The sequence below is a fragment of the Sphaeramia orbicularis genome, chromosome 3 (assembly GCF_902148855.1).
Source record: "Sphaeramia orbicularis chromosome 3, fSphaOr1.1, whole genome shotgun sequence".
Taxonomy (NCBI): domain Eukaryota; kingdom Metazoa; phylum Chordata; class Actinopteri; order Kurtiformes; family Apogonidae; genus Sphaeramia; species Sphaeramia orbicularis.
Genome location: NC_043959.1, coordinates 49,134,631 through 49,152,676, shown reverse-complemented (window position 1 = coordinate 49,152,676; position 18,046 = coordinate 49,134,631). Strand labels below are relative to the sequence as shown.

Sequence of the window (18,046 nt, the reverse complement as noted above, 5' to 3'; positions counted from 1 at the left end):
CTTCACACCCTGATTATAACCAATTAATTAAATGCTCTACCACAAAAAAAAAAAAAAAAAAACGAGTCACCTGTGGAATAGACAGGACTGAAAAACACCATCCAATCATTTTAAGCACCCAATTGAAATGATTGAACGGTAATATGTCTATCAAACTCAACTGCCATTTGTCCCTCCCCCCTCTGCGCGTACCCCTCTTTGTGCATGAATCATGCGTTCTCAGAGGCTTGAAGCAACTGTACAGGAAACAAAGTCAGAGCCAGAGCTTGGATATATTAGTTATATTAGGATGGAAAGTTCACCGGCAAACTGTTTTGTCACGAACATAAATCAGTAGGAAATGTAACGTTAGTCAGATAGGTATGAATTGGGGCTGTTCTGTAAGAGCGGGGGTGTTGGAGGAAACTGAATGAGGTATGCATGGATCGGGGCCGGAGTCGGGCCGCTAAGAGCCAGGCGAACTGTTGCTGTGTAGCGCTCGTGAACCCTCGAGAACAAGCGTTGCACGTGCCAGTACTCTGGAGGCGTGGCTTCTGAAGAAAGGGGTTTGGACTTTTGAATTGAGTATTTTCAAAATGTACTTTGCTCGAACCGTTTTTCTAAGATCTCATACCCCACCTTTAATATCGGGCTTCTCATATTTTATTATTTACTTTGAAGGAAAATCTAGAATCACATATTTTTGATGGCTGTTGGCTGACATTCAGTTCCAAATTTATTGATACATTACTTTGAGTCTGTTATTCAGTCTGTTATTGAGACATTTATTTATGGATTCTTCCATCCTTTAAGATATTTATTGCTTTGCTATTGTTATCTACTTTCCAAAAAAAATGAACAATAATAGCATATTTCTCACACTTCTGTCAGGTTGTGAATCCAGTGCAAGACATCATGAATGATCGAGTTATTCATCATTTTATCAGCTATTGCCTTTTTCCTGAAACTGTCGCTATATGAGGATTAAAAAACCCACCATCAGTGGACAATGTCTACCTGCGTCTTGCTGAATAAATTTACAGAGTAACTTTGATGCTAAACTTATTTAATGGATTTGAAAAGTGTGTTCTGAAATGATCAGAAAATTTAGCATAAAACAAATGTAGTGTTGTACTACATTAGAAAAGACAGTGTACACATACATTATGTGAAACCACTTTGTACATAATGGCATGGCCATGTTTGAACCAGAGTACATTTCCTTACTTATGCCATTAATAATGCAAGAGAAAATGCAGAACGAGGAGAGAAAAAAATGAAATGGCTGCTGACAAATAGCATCACCTCAAACCATCTTTAATACTGTTTAGTTTATTAAAAGTACATGAATTTAACAATGAAATGGTCAAAGCTGTTATAGTGTACTGTAATATACATGGAAAGAGGAGGTGGCGATGATGCATTTTACAGGAAACAGTAACTTAAATGTTTAGTCTGAAGATTTTCACTCAGTGAACTGAATAAGGAATAAAATCTTAGTCAATTCATATGTTTACATCACAGAAGCTGTTATGATAAGAATTTTCTTATGATACTGATAAATTTGGCCAAAAAAAAAAAAAAAAAGCCATATCATTATTTCTCTTATGTTTAAAGGCTGATTTTTGGCCCTGAGCTGAAACTGAGGAAACCAGGCGGTTATTTGTGGTTTTAAACTCTTCTTTATGGTCAAAACATGACAAAGACTTTTTAGTTTTAGAAATCTAGGCACAGACAAAGCAATTAAATGATAAAATCTTTTATCAGGATAGAATATTGTATTTTGCTATCATCAATGAGGATCTCCAAGCAAAATTCATCATGATGTAATATAAAACTTTGCAGACTTGATAGAAAATTCTATCTTGACAATTACCATTTTCCCCAGCTTTATTTATTATTTATTTTTTTCATCTCAGAGTATATTAAAGTACAAACCTCACTGACTTCAAATCAATATAGTCAATATGTTGATCAACAAGTGTCCCAGTTAAATGTTTTTTGTTTTGTTTTTTTAAATAACTTTTCCATTGCTTTATATTTTTATCATATGACATATAACCTATTCACTCTAAAAATTTCAGAGATACTTTGGTTTGGCACCGAGTACAAGTTATCAGGGCAGAATCCTGTTTGCTACTGAAAAAATCAGCATTTAGGGCGATAACAAAACAGTTCATAGATGGAAACACAAGTCCAACCAGTAGAAAATTTAACTTGTTCAAATAGTAAGAGTGATGTTGTGATATTTTGATATAGTCTTAAGTGTGTGTATCTTTTTCATGAAGTTGAGTAACTTCTGGTAAATTGTGTCTGTGTCCAGTTTCCAGTGACTTGACACCAAATAGAGCAATTTGGTGTGGGAGCGGAAAGGAGAGGATGTTCCCACCAAGCCATGTTCAAAACAGAGTCATTAATGACATAAGATCATACTTGGCAAAAGAGCCTATCACATACACATCAGATGGTCGGTTTCTTTTATGGTAACAATGATGTCACATCACCCCTGTATAAAACCTGTCGAATAAAGAATGGGGGGGATTCCCTGAGACCATCCCGAAGTCGTGGTTTCTTCGTTATTTTAGCCACAACAATGTCAGCAATAACTTACAAAGACAATAAGACATGATCATGTGACTATAAGAATAAACATGATCTGTGATCTTCACATTGCATATAGGGATGTAACGATTACCGGTGTAATGATAAACCGTGGTAAAATTCCCAACGGTTAGTATTACCATTAAATTCTAATTATCAAATTATCATGATAACCATGTTTGATTACCGCACTTTGAAAGACAAAGAGGGAAAGAGAGAGGGAGAGAGAGAGAGAGAGAGAGAGAGAGAGAGAGAGAGAGACCTGGTCCAACCGCACAGAGAAAGAGAGAGACTATCTATCTATTTATATATCTATGAAAAAGAAACTAAAACAGCTAAAACCTGATATGGAAAATGGTCAAACAATGGCCACAAGATGCCATCTTTAGCGCACATTTGTACGTTTGATGTTTACATGTTAATATTTGAATGTTTCTGCCAACAGAAAGTACATTGTGCCTATTATTTTATTAGTTTTGTTTGTTTTGTTTTTTAAAATATGTGGTTAAATTATTTAAGTGTGTGTATAAGTACTTTTTGAACATTTTGAGCACATTTCAACAATACCGTGATAATAATGATAACCATGATAATTTTAGTCACAATAACCATGATATGAAATTTTCATATCGCTACACCCTGGTTACATAGTGTAGGTTTACTAGAATTCATTCCATTAATTTGAACATTGACACCTTAAGTTTCTATTGTGACAAATCAACAGATCATGAAATGACCTGGGACGCTCATGCTGCACTGAGTCAACTGAATAAACGCATTCAATAATTTACCTGCAGAAAGACATGAGGAACCATTAGAGTTTCAGAAATGTTATGTTTCTTTGGTTTGTCATCATACATCTACAGTACACATCTATCTACAGAATATTTACAGTTGAGTGCCCGTATGAAAAATTCACAAACAGTATATTGATTTATATCAGTGTACACGAAATGACCTTTTGTCAATCTGAGCTCAGCCTCGGCCAAAAGATCATGACAGAGGTAGAGGTAGGATGAATCATGGTCTACCGTGTGAATCACAATTTTCCCCACATTTTATAAAATGTAGGTGAGTTCCAACTAAACTATAACACAATTTTCTTTAGTGTCTGGAGGCTTTTTGCAAATGTTATCCAACTAGAGGTTCTGTACTTATGCATCATTTTGGACAGATATTGTTATAATATTTTAACACTACACAAGACATTTACACATTTTTGTGACTACATGACGGTGCAGAGTTTCCCTTAATTACCTAAACTGTGGCCTAGTTTGTCCCACTGGAATTTTATAGTTAATCAAAAAGGTTTTTACTCTCTAATGGAACTCAAAAGCAAAATCAGACAGACCAGCAGCGAGAACAATTTGTTACACAAACTCTGCAAGGTCACGCAGACTAACACCCAACACTGAAAAGTGACACAGACACTAAAGCGACTACTGCAATAAATTCACTGAAAAAGGTGACTTGTACTAGCGACACTACAATACACTTTTAAACAGGTGATTAAAAATGAACAGGTGCTGAGTAGGAATGTTTTAACATCACTGTCACATGAAAAGTAAATCATGACAAACTAACACAAACTAACATAATCGATCAACCCCATTTTGATGTAAAAGTAAATTTCATTGCCTCTACAGTGAATTTGCAGCTAATTTACGGGGATAATTTTGTTGTGACTGCAGTAAAACCAGCAGGGGAAAAAAAGTACCCTGAACACATAGTGAACTGATCTATTTAGTGCAAACTGTCAAGGGACAACCTTTGAATCGACACTCTTGTAAGAGGCTTTTACGTGTCTAATTTATTCTCTTCGTGATGATTTTGCCCGCTAGAGTCAGAATAATTAATTGTTTTCATTACTAAACATTCTCCAGAGCATTCATATCCCTGTGTTTCGATAACTTCTTGATTTATTAGAATTACCACCCAGAATATTCCCCTGTTTTATATTCCCTCTCTTCACCTCAGACTCACACATCGTCTGCAGCTCTGGCTACAGGCTGTAAACTGCAAATGCTGACAGAAGAATCAGAGACGTAATAAATCTCCTGGAGAATGTTTATACAGACTACAGTGCCATTAATTTCATATTTATGTTATAAAGAACAGTAAAGCCTCTTCACTTCAGTCTATTTTAACAGAGGCCGTGGCATCCCTTCAAATATATTTTGGTAGCATTCGGGTACCTGACTTTAACTGTGGTGATTACATGAAAAACCTTAAGGCACTGAGCTATTATAGGGACTCACATTTGCATACAGCACTCTGTCTCTCTAAATGTTCCCAGTGCCTTACCTAGCTGGTTAGTGAATAAATCATTACATTCTGCTAAGGATGAAGTTTTACCAGAACAAATATCTTTTTCCTACGCATTTGGCAAAAAAAAAAAAAAGGAGCTGAAATTAGTGTATCACAACAAAGGCAGTAACGGAACATAATGTTGTGTTAAAGTACAGCACGGTGATGCACAGTTCTCCTACTTCCACTGAATGCATCATGGTTACAATCCTTGTGTTCACATTTTGTGCTCAGTAAATATAAATTTTACTCTCATAAGTTTTGCATTGGTTAGTCTCAATTTTAATGATACATTCATCTATTAAAAATATTATTTTTGTTTTGTTCACCCTACAGTGCAGTTCAAGTCCACTGCTATGAATCTCAAAAAGGTACACCAAGTTTCCAGACAAATTCTATATCAATATGACCACGTTTTAATATAAAATCTGTCACTGTCCAGACAAGCTTGACAGGAGCATGACGAATTAACAGATGGACTGGTGACTGATAATCGTAATCAGGCAGTGAACAGGCATGTCGCTTCATCATTTCCAACTGTCTCTTTTTCTGTCAGTCCAGACTACAACGCCATCGTGGAGTTTACAATAGAAAACAAGGTCACCAGCAAGACAAGACTTTATTTTTAACAATCTTTAAACACTGGAGTAATGCGGACGCTGTGTATAAACTTAGAAAACGGTGTGTGTTTACCCTACAGCACACCTACGTCTCTACTTTTTCCCCAAAAGAGAAACACCTTAGAGGTTTGCATGTTGCAGGAGTCTGTGTTGTGCTGGGAGCTACACATCTGTTGACATGACGGGATTTCTATGGATCTAGTGTTTAAAAGTGACCGTACTTGCATGGATATTTACAATAACAGCCTGATCAGATGAAAATGCCTCATGTAACCAAGACAATCACAGCAAATCAGAGTTTATGTTCAACTGGAATGTGATGTGATGTGATGCATTGATGTGATTATTTCTCTCTTTCCATGAATCACGTGGGGGAACAGATTACACGAAAAGTTTATAAGAGGAACAGAAACACAGAAGTAGAAAAATAAAACTGGTCTGTGGGCGACACTTTGTTTTGCCAGAGACGTTAATAGATTTAGGAATTTTGTGCACCTCCATTGTCAAAAGACTTGAAATAATGAAGAAAAAAACAAAGATTTTTTTCTCAGAGCACATCTTAGCCATTTTAATTCTAAAACGGTGTTCACATAAATAAGCTGGAATCTCTGATTGTACTGAAAAAAATATTACAAATGTAACCAAGAGCAAGTGTTAGCATTATTTATCCATCTATTCATCCAGTCAGTATCACGTCATAGTTATGGCTTTGTCTGCTTCAAAGAAAAGCCTTTGTGAGCAATGTATCGACTCAAATCAAACAACAAAAAAAGTCAACTGAATGTTTTTGTTTTCTTTCAAGAACTGTGCTTCAAGGAAAGTGTTTTGTGGTAAATGCATAGAGTTTTGTAAAAATAGTTTTAAACATTGTGCCCAAGGAATCAGAAAAGATGTTCAATGCTTACTTAAGTTTGTTCTGCAACTTAAAGGAGGGATATCCTTTAATGCTCATGAAATAGCATCAGATGGTGGAGACTAGGGCTGCACGATTAATTGATTTCAAATCGAAATCGGATTTTTTAAATTAGGACGATTTTTAAAAAAGGGAAATTGTGAAATCGATTTCATCTTTCTCGTGCCTCTGGGCCGCGCGCCTGCGGGCTACCGTACATTTTTTTTTTTTTTTAATTAATTTAGTTCTCTTACTTGCTAAATTTTTCATTCACAAATGTAAGTTCTATAACACAAAACCAAATATTATTTATTTTTTGAAAGATGCTGAACCTTATGTAAAGCTGTTCGATAAATCTGGAAGCAAAAAGGCTACAAAAACCATCAGTATTTGCTCTGATTTGGACATTGTATTGTTGTGTATTTCCCCTGGCAACCTTGTTATGTTATTTTCTTGTTGTATACATTGTTTGTATACTCTACTTCATTCAATAAAGATTTAATGAAGAAAAAAAAAAAAAAAACTTTTGTAGGTTCATCACATAATACCATCACAGATTCGAGGTTGGAGCAGTGCCTTGCATTGTGGGCTGCTCACGAAAATGACAAGCTGACTTCTGTCGTCTTTTGTAGTTTTACCCAAAATTGAAATCGAAAATTGAGTTTTTAGAGGAAAAAATCAGGATTTTATTTTTTGCCAAAATCGTGCAGCTCTAGTGGAGACACTTACTGTACAAGCTTGCATTATATGCTAGGAAATATATTTACTGTAATTAAAAGATAAACGGTAAAAGTAAAAGCAGGATAAATTTATGGAAATGTGGTCAAAATGGATTTTATATATATATATATATATATATATATATATATATATATATATATATATATATATATATATATATATATATATATATATATATATATATATCTCACCCCATTGAGGCCAGATTTAACTTAAAGGGGTGATATTTTGCTTTTTTACACAGAATTATGCATTTTAAAACATTTCCCTGTGGTCTACATAAACTGTAAATGCTCTGCTTGGGTCTGAATTCTTCATTAATTCAACTCCACAGGTCCATCTTCAACACTATTTCTGAGTAATGACACCAGAAAGGTTGTGTTGAGCGCTGGCCCTTTAAATGCAAATGAGCCACTTCTCGCCCCACCCCCTCCAGGTGGCTGTGCTGCTCTGTCCCGTTCAGTCACTTGTGTTTGTTAATACAACCAACAACTGAACATTTTAGGTAATCGGCTCAAAGTTTGGATATATTTTCAGTATGGACTACAGCCGCCGCTGCTGATAAACAATTATGTCGTACTCGGAGAAATGGTTGTCAGAAGTCTTGACCTTATATGTGCAAATGTCGTGATGTAACTAGTTATAGACGTAACAAATTAAGAAGGAATTAAAACAGTTGTAGAAATTCACTCGATTTTTAAATATAAATATAACTTTGCAGCACCTGAAGGGTTCAAATTCAAACTTTTTCAACTATTAGGGTCCAAATACACAAATAAATGTAGCAAACACTAATAAAAGTGGGTTTAGCAAAACATGACCCCTTTAAGGTATCATCTGTTAACTGTACACAAAATTACGATCCTTAATATCCGTGTTTTTGTTTTTCTACCCGTTACCCACTCGTACATGTTTTAACTTGTCTTTTTTTCCATCCAGTCTAGTCCTGTGCCGTTCCATCTGTTCCCCAACCACCTGATCATCACCTGCCAGCACACCTGCCCTTCACTCCCCCTAATCAGCCTCTGGAGGTTTGTTTATACGACTGCCCACTAGCGCTTGTTCTCACCCACATTATCTGCTGCACCGTCGTTAACTGCGCTTTGGCTTTCAACATCTTCGCTCGTGATCTGTGCTTGTGCCCCTAAGCCTTATGCCTTAATGCAAAACGGTTTCATCCCGTCCTTTAGATCGATGCGCCTTACTTCATCTGTACAAGAACAGAAACCAAACAAAATGAAATGCGTTTTACCCATTCACCATGGCAGCAATGCTTCTCCTACCTGCTGAGGTAATGAGCGCCTACAGTTGCCAAATGAAAATTTGTTGCAGGAGTCGTTACACGACAGAATGAAACAGTCCAATCAACATTTAAACCAGCGGATCTGTGTATATGGAGTCGATTTAATACACAGATATTTCCACCTACTGCTGTCAATATTCATCAGAGTCGAGACCCCGAGTATGGAGATTAGTTCTGTTTTTAATACCCTTTGAAACCATTTCACATATAATACAATTATATTTTGGTAAATTAAAAAAAAAAAAAAAACAGAATATCTGAATAAAAAGCAGAACAGAAATCTTGATTGCCCTCTTCTTATTGATAGGTGGACTTGAACTGTTGCATCCTCCTGGCGAAAATCACTTACTGTCTCAGAAAACAATACAACACTTTTTTGAAAATTTGGCAGCCATATTTAGACCATATTGGTACATCTCTTACACCAAGTACTTAATGTAATTATCTGTATTTACACTGTGCACTGACTGTTTTTTCCTTTTTTTTTTTGGAAGAAGGTTATCCTTCTTGCCTTACTTATTATTGTTATGTCTTTATATTGTTGGTATATTTTGTTTGCACACATTGCATTAAAAAAATGAAAATAAAAAATAAAAAAATAAAAAATAAAAAGCAGAACATTCTTCTACATCTTAACCAAAGCAGTTGTTTGGTTGTCTGGCAGTACTGGAACTGTGAGGGTACTATGCTGAGCTGCATACCAAAGCCTGTGTGACTGCATGCACAAGCCTGCACACACACACCTGCACGGATCCATGCAGACGCACATGCTTTCACCTCTTATTTCACTTCCTGTCTTCTTTATTATTCCACTGCTGCATTTATTGTCACCATGGAAAATTACAACTGATAAATACCCAACTATAACTGTCCTCTGAGCATCAACGAAAATGCTGATTTACTGAGCTGCTCAATCGACTTGACGGGTGGATTTGCTTGAAGCTATCTCGGGAACTATCGCTATCATTTGCAGCTAAATCAGCATTTCGTTAATGACTAGCTTTGTGGGCCCTATGGCCATTCAATCAAACAACATATCTCTTACAATAATACATATCCTCAGGTCATATATGAAGAAAATTACAAAGTCAAACTATAGGCTATAAGCTTAAAAACTATGTGTAAAATGCTGGTGTTGAATACATTAAATACCCCAAAACAGAGACAGTTACAAAACCTTAACCTACATTACTTGACTTGATTCTTTGCGTGCATACAGGTATCTCTAATTTGTTGACCACACAGTAACGTTCAGCTGCTAAATTCTTTTCTAATATTTGGTTTCAGTAATGTAACGCAAAGAGTGCAGCAACAGCCCTCATTGTGGGCGTGTGTGAACCTGCTCTATCCAACCATCACTGTACTTAAGAGGGTTCGGCAGGCTTATGTGCTGTTGCCATGTTGATTGTCCTGGAAACAGACCACTTAACTTCACATCACATAGTTACTGCACTGGACTATTTCTGCCTCATGTCAGAGTATGTAGGCTCCAGAGATATCACTTGGTTGTCCGCGGTGAGTCAGCAGTGTTGTTTGCAGCGGTGTAGGGACACATATTGACCTACTCTAAGACTCAGTGTAATGTACAATAAGTAGTTGCTGAACAGTGCATGAGGAATTTATAGAACTGACTGCAAGACAAAGAGGATGATATATTAGAAAAATATTAGATAATATATTTTTAGAAATGTTGAAAGTGCACTAATGAGTATGTGACTGCCTACAGCTCAAGCTCAGTTGCTGCTGATGCCTTTGGCCACTTACAGTCTTCTATTTCTGCAGCGGATGCAGTAGACCAATTATCAGAGAAATCCAGAAAATATGGCTTTTACTTAGTGACAGGTCATTATGTTAAAACAGCTTTTATTCTTGCAAATATGTACTCAAATGACATCAACATTTCCGGTATTAGCCCCTATAGCTCCAGCAGGAGTGTGTTCCCAAACTCTGACATCTGAAGTCTTAAAATGGCAAGCGTGAAACTATATATACACATCTATAATACATGCTCCCATTTGTATTAATGCAATCATTGTCATGTTGCTGCAAAGGAACCAAGGTTTCAAATTGAAAACAGAACTGATACCCAAAGGCTTGCTGTATGGGCTCATGAGAGACTGAGTGCAGAAAAGGGAACATATTTGATATGCAGGAAATATGATTCCCTTTTTAAAACTAATTACAGAATGACTGTCCTAGTTTTAAAAGTGGCAGAAAAAGACAATGAGTTACAACGGCCAAATAGTCCAAGTACTGAGACATTGATTTTACGCTTTGTGTGATTATATTTTTCTATCAACTGTCAAAAATACCTTATTTAATGTATGAAAGGTTTGCTTGAAATAAAATCAAGCAGCATTCATGGATTAAAAAAAAGCATTTAGAGATTTTAATTATGAGTGTTATGCGTTAAATATGTAAGTAATTATTTTTCAATGGTCTGCTTTACAACATAAACCTGTTAGGAAATGATTTCTTGTATCAAATACAGTTGAAACATACACGTCCTTTGGAGCTAAGTCACTGTAGACACCTGAATGAAGGCTCCACCCTGCAGATGCATATGGGTGCCAAAGTGAAATGGAGACCTCCCTCCAGGAGGAATGTTTACCCAGGCTTAGCCCAGAGTCTTATTGCTTAAAACAGCATGTGTAGATTTCTGACCGTTTCATTTCTGCACCAGCTCTATGCCATTTCAAAGTGGGACCTGCCCAAAATGACCCCCCCTGTGATGACAAGAATAGCTCCTTTAAAGACACAGAGTGGAGGGGAATTAACTGTGTGTGATCAAGTGTAAAGTAAGTGCACGCCACAAGTCAAGGAACGGCTGGAAGGAATTCGCAAAAAAATAGATTCCAGACATTCCTATATATGCAAAGAGCAAGTTCAAGAGAAATTATCCTCAAGGAGCAGATTTTTAAACAGTTTCATTAATAATCCTAATGCACCTACAAGTTACTGACGAAGCCATGGGTGAAAAGATAAATTATTTTTACAAGTAATCACACTTACCTTAGAGCCCCTTGAGGCAAATTTGTGATTTGTGATGTGGGGCTGTATAGAATCGACTCCACTACTGCAGCACACAATATAATATACTTAGGTATAACTGTACATAATTTTCCTACAGCCTGCACTAAACTCTGCTGGATTTTTGGCTCTCACTAAGGAGGTATAATATTGGGTCACACTATATTTTCAAGATTTGAGAATGTTCACTGTGCATCATCCAGATGGAGATGAACGTCACTGAAATAAATAAAAATGAATGAGCTCAAGATCATATGCAGTTATTCAGCAAAGGAGATCTGCTGCAGGAATTGAGGGTTCACTGCCTTTATAGTATTATTATCTTTTAGAAGCATAAATACATATTTATTATTATTTCATTTATACAGCCTTTTTGATAAGCTCTTCTGAGATATGGACGTGCAGGTTTGTCCATAATATTCACATCTTTTCCATCTTTTAACAGAGAAAATAACTTCCTGGATGTATTTCTTACACAAATGCACTTTTTTTTTCAAATTTACAACAAAAGTCCCAAGAAATATCCTGCTTCAACTTTCCATTAATGGAGAATTAACAGTAAAACAAAACAAAACAAAAAAAAAGTCATGCAGTGCAGTTTGCTTTCATCAGTGAATAAAAGTATAAAAGTGCAGAGGTTTTTACCTTGGATATGTTGGTTGACCACATTCTCCAGTCGATCAAGCCTCTCCATGATCCGGATAGTGTCACCTCTTTTATCACCCTCTAACTTTCTCTCCGGTAAAGGCATCGGGACTTTAATGTATATATTGGCGATATAATTCGTAACCCATCCGACATATAACAGGCAAACTATGTTGGTCATGCCGCTCAGGATCACGCATGTGGACACCAAAGTTTTGGTTCTCCTGGTGCAAGCCATGCCGACATCCCTCCATACAGCCTGCAGTATCCCGTTAAACCCGAGCACAGGGCGACAGGCGCCCGCAAAAAAAAAAAAAAAAAAAAAAAAAAAACCTGCAATAATGAAGTTATTTCCGTGCGAGTGTGCAGCGATGCGACCCGGAGCTCCGACAGCCTTACTTCAAAAGTGTGCTGTCTTATTTCTAAACGACGGTGCAAAAGCAGGTTTATGTATCTACAGGTGAAGCTTCCACCTTTCGCTCCGCTGCAAACCTCCGTCAGCTCCAGTTGCGTTTGAGGATCAAGGAAATATGAGAGATACCAAGCATCCTGCTGCAGCCAATGGGAGGGATGGGGAGCGCGGACAGACAGCCTCCCACCGCACGCGCCCCCGATGCGCACTGATTCACTCTGTCAAGTGGTTGTGGACATTATTTCACGGACAAATAGATCAAATATTGAAAGAAATCCCAGTCCAGATAAGCAGACTTCAACACCACAAAATATTCTAAATATGTCATTTCTATTTCAGATCAATTTCTTAGTTTTATTTGTGATCCTTGACGCCCAAGTTGAACCCCCCCCCCCCCCCCCACACACACACACACACACACACACACACACACACATCGCTATGATAAAGCTGTGCTGTTTCCAAAGTACGCTGCAGTACTTTATGGAGCCACGAGATAGAGACAGTGGGACTGTACACTTGGAAAATCAAGGTGTGGTGGGGTCATGTTCTAGGTCTGGCTCTGCTCCAGCTGACTGAAATAAACAGGGTGCACAGGGACATGCGATGGTGTAATTAGACTAGTGCGTGGAGAGATGCCACGCGGACTAATTAATGCTCAAAGGAATGAAAGTGTGCACGAGCTCAGTTACACGCGGAGGTTCACCTGCTGACTGGAGACTGCACTGTCTACAGGGGCATTCTCAGCCACGTGCACACCCCTACAGCCATGGTTTGGTTATTACCTCCGCCAAGGAGGTTATGTTTTTGCCAGGGTTTGTTTGTCTGTCTGTTTGTTTGTCTGTCCGTTAGTGTGCAACATAACTCAAAAAGTTATGGACAGATTTTGATGAAATTTTCAGGGTTTGTTGGAAATGGGATAAGGAAGAAATGATTAACTTTTGGGGGTGATCCGGAAGAAATCCTGGATTCTGGATCACTTTGAAATTTTCGTTAACATTGTGGTAAATGAGGCCAAAATTTTCGTTTCCCAATATCTCGATTAATTATTGACCAAAACTCATGAAATTTAACTCAGGAATTGACAATGGGGTCCTCTATCACATTTCAAAGGCTGATCCGGATCTGATCCAGAAGGCGGATTTTATCTCAATTTATATAAAAAATGGGGGTGCCCTTACTTTTTGGCCTACTGTGCCTTTAATATTAAAGGTAGAAATTTCTGACAAGCGCTATCGTGTAGCTCAGTCAGTTCCGCATCGGGAGTATGCCACCGGATTTCATGTAGCTTTAATACTTAAGGAGCTAGATCCAGAAGAAAACCGCCATTACGAGAAATGTGATTTTCGTGAATAACTACTGAACTAATAAGGATATAATTATGAATCCAGTTGCTAATGGTATATTTTCATGGTCAAGGAATCTTAAAATATAGGTAAAATAAATATGGGACGAATATTTATGGTGGAAATCACAATATGGGGGAACTGTGCAAATCTCATGCAGTTTGACTCAGGGATTTACAATGGGGTGTTCTATCAAATGGCAAAGACTGATCCGGATCTTTCAAAAAGTTATGGACAGATTTGGATGAAAATTTCAGGAAATATTGATACTGGCACAAGGAACAAATGATTAAATTTTGGTGGTGATGGGGGGGGGGGGGGGGCACTGATCTGCCTTGGTGGAGGTCTGCGCTCTCAGAGTGCTTTTCTAGTTTACTCATTTTTTTCCAGGGAGGATGCATATTAACCCTTTCATGCATACTGGTCACTCCAGTGGACAGTTATTCTCCATCTGTTCTCTTATACATCCATGGGTTTTGTTGTTTTAGTTCCGTATAAGCCAACACAGTGGACACTTACAGGGGTTGGACAAAATATTGGAAACACCTTCACCTCAAGATGATAATGCCCCAATCCATACAGCTAGAATTGTTAAAGAATGGCATGAGGAACATTCTAATGAAGTTGAGCATCTCGTATGGCTGGCACAGTCCCCAGACCTCAACATTATTGAGCATTTATGGCCAGTTTTAGAGATTCAAGTAAGACGTCGATTTCCACCGCCATCGTCTCTAAAAGAGTTGGAGGGTATTCTAACTGAAGAATGGCTTAAAATTCCTTTGGAAACAATTCACAAGTTGTATGAATCAATACCTCGGAGAATTGAGGCTGTAACTGCCGCAAAAGGCGGACCTACACCATATTAAATTATATTTTGTTGATGTTTTAAGGTGTTTCCATTATTTTGTCCAACCCCTGTATATACCATCCCATACACTGTATCTCATACCATTACTGTAACTTTATGTTCTTGATAAAGCTGAACTGCAGTGACATGTTTGAGTGTAAATCAATTTGCAAATTTGTATTAGACTGTAATTTAAAAGTTTTCTTAATCAATTTTTTTTTTTTTTTTTTTTTTGCATATTATCTCCATGAAGCGAGTAATGACTAGAATTAGAGTATGTTAAAATGTGAGAAAACATCATATTAGCGGCATGAAAAATATTATTATTTCGTAGATTCCACACAGTATATCACTTTCTGATGATGGGTTTTAAATACATGATTCTTCACTTCAAAAATTAAATGCACGGTGTCCAGCTGAGTGGACATTTTTGTAACTCCATGAAAAATAGGTTCATAAAAAAAAAAAAAAAAAAAAAATTCAATTGCATTGTTTTTTTCATGCCTAAAGAGGAATAAAAACACTCAGGAAGAAAAAATTCAACTAAAGTTTTCATAATTCATACATGAAAGGGTTAATGAACTTTAGACTAAATACACTAGTGTTACACTGTAAAAAATGACTGTAGAATTAACACCAAAAAGTTGTAAAATTGCCAATAAAAAAAAAACCGTAAGTGACAACAATAATGCAAAGTTGTCTATTTGAAAAGATTTTTGTGTTAACGATTGAATTAAATATAGCTGTAGTTTTTACAGGAAGAGTATGTGAAGAAAACCAGATTTGTATGTAGAAATGATGTATTTCTATTGTTTTAAGAAAATAAAACTGTAAACTGAAAAACAATGTGATGCCGTTCAAATTGTAAGACCATAATGTTGAAATAACAGCCTATTTGCTTTTTTTTTTTTTTTTTTTTTTAATAAAAAAGTAAACATTTAACAATTTAACATTTTAAATTTGTAAATGAATGGGTTGGTAGAGTTGGTAGAGCAGCTCGTCCAGTAACCAAAGGGTTGGTGGTGCGAATCCTGGCTCTGACTGTCCATATGTCAAAGTGTCCATGGAAGACGTTGAACCCTAAATTAACCTGGTAGCTTTGGACACCATGAAGGTGTAGAAAATGCACCGAGTAAGTGCAGTCCATCTACCAGTTAAATCTACATATTAGTCTGTAAATATGTTTACAGTTGGATGTGTTTTTTTTACAGTATTGTTCTGGAAACCACAGCTGCCAGTTTTTTTTCCGTAAAAACAACAGGATTTTTTTTATAGTGTAGTCAACTGGAAACAATACTTAAAGATGGAAAAAGTAGACAAGTGTAAACTTCTGAAAGGATTGAAATGAGCAGTTTGGAAAGCAAGAGAATGGAAACAATTAATAATATGACATTGTTTAAAAGATTAAAGCTTGAAATTATAATAACCTATTTATAAATATTACCAGCATATCCAAGGTAAAATGTCTGTACTTTTATTCACTGATTTTATTTATTTATTTTTATTTTATTTGTTGGTTTATTTAATAGGGACCATGTACATTTATGAACATTGCTGTATAAAAATACACCCATGTAAATATGCCAGAATGAGTAAAAATAACTTCTTTTCATCTGCAGTCCCTAGGCAGGTGACAGAAACAAAACATAAAACAGCCAACATTAATACAGCACTTGTTCGCTATAAATAAAAAAAAATAAATAAATAAAATACACATAATGATGACATAGGCATCATCAAAACAAACAGACAAACAAACAAACAAAAAACATATAGACATAGAATGATCACTGATGAAAGCAAACTGCACTGCATTTCTTTTTTGTTTTGTTTTACTGCTAATTCTCCATCAATAGAAAGTTTTTTATTATAATAATTAAAAAAAAAAAAAAAACACTGTGAAAAGTGATGCCATATAGGTAGACAGATATCATTTTTGTCTTTCATCCATATGAAAACTCCAGTTTAGGTCACTGAAATTCTTTCTGCGATTTTGGAACACTCATTTTTTTCTTGCTTGCGTGTACGGATGGAAACAGAGTTATGGGGTCCTGAACATCACACAAAATGCATGAGTGTCATGTGTGGGACCTTTGTTTATCCTAACCCTATCCCCATGATAGTGCTCTACAGCAAATGTACGAGAGTTCGTGCAGATGAAAACTTTTCTGAAAACAGTCTGGTGTGTATGATGTTAATATTGAACATGGGGATATATATATATATATATATATATATATATATATATATATATATATATATATATATATATATATATATATATATAGTATATATATATATATATGTATGTATGTATGTATATATATATACATATATACTACCAGTCAAAAGTTTGGACTCACCTGATTTTTCTTTATTTTCATGACTATTTACATTGTAGATTCTCACTGAAGGCATCCAAACTATGAATGAACACATATGGGATTATGTAGTTTAAAAAAAGTATGACTTGACTCAAAGCATGTTTTATATTTTAGGTTCTACAAAATAGCCACATTTTGCTTTTATTACTGCTTTGCCCATTCTTGGCATTCTCTCAAAGAGCTTCATGAGGTAGTCACCTGACATGTTTTCCAAAAGTGCTGAAGGAGTTCCCAGTGATGCTGAGCACTTGTTGACCATCTGCAGTCCATCTCATGCCATTTAAATGAGAAGGTGAGTCCAAACTTTTGACTGGTAGTGTATATATATATTTTTTTTATATAAATGCCCAGCTACGTAAACAGTAGGTCATGTGATGCAGTCACAGAAGTCAAATATGTGTCTCTGAACTCCTGGTATGCCTTGACACTTGCATTGAGTTTTACAAGTATTTAATTTTACAAGTATTAATTAGCTAAACTAAATCATTTGCTCCTTGCAAGAACTTACTTGAACTGGCACTCTTTTAAGAAGGCGAAATCTGAAATGTGACCTTAAAACAAACTCTGAGATCTTCCATATAGTAAAGATGGTGGCTGACCAAGATAAACCAACACTAAAAACAATGATGAAATCCTTTTGGGACATCAATGAAGAAGTGGCCTGTCACAAAAGAAGACAGATGAAATCCAGAGTTCACTTACTCCCAAATTTAGTTGAAGGGGAAAAACATACGGTCCAATATGTAACAAAAATAACAAAAGTGAAATCACAAGGGCAACAATCTAACACTTGATGCATTCCATCAGCATTTTTAATAATGTGGAATTTGAAGTTCAGCAAATGTTGGATAATTGCAAGTTTAAAAAACATTTTTTCACTCATCTGATGTAGCTGCCTTTGCCAAATGGCAGTGCAAAGACCTTGGTCTCAAATGAATA

At 36.2% G+C, this 18,046-nt stretch overlaps 1 protein-coding gene across 1 annotated transcript in view; it reads right to left on the bottom strand.

The window, feature by feature from the left end:
* galnt18b (UDP-N-acetyl-alpha-D-galactosamine:polypeptide N-acetylgalactosaminyltransferase 18b) overlaps positions 1 to 12,652 on the bottom strand; it is a 109,591-nt gene extending 96,939 nt beyond the window's left edge. Inside the window, 1 exon segment of the mRNA XM_030130884.1 lies at positions 12,119 to 12,652. Coding sequence (XP_029986744.1) covers positions 12,119 to 12,356 — 238 coding nt within the window. The 5' untranslated portion in view covers positions 12,357 to 12,652.
* Between the last annotated feature and the right edge of the window lie 5,394 nt (positions 12,653 to 18,046).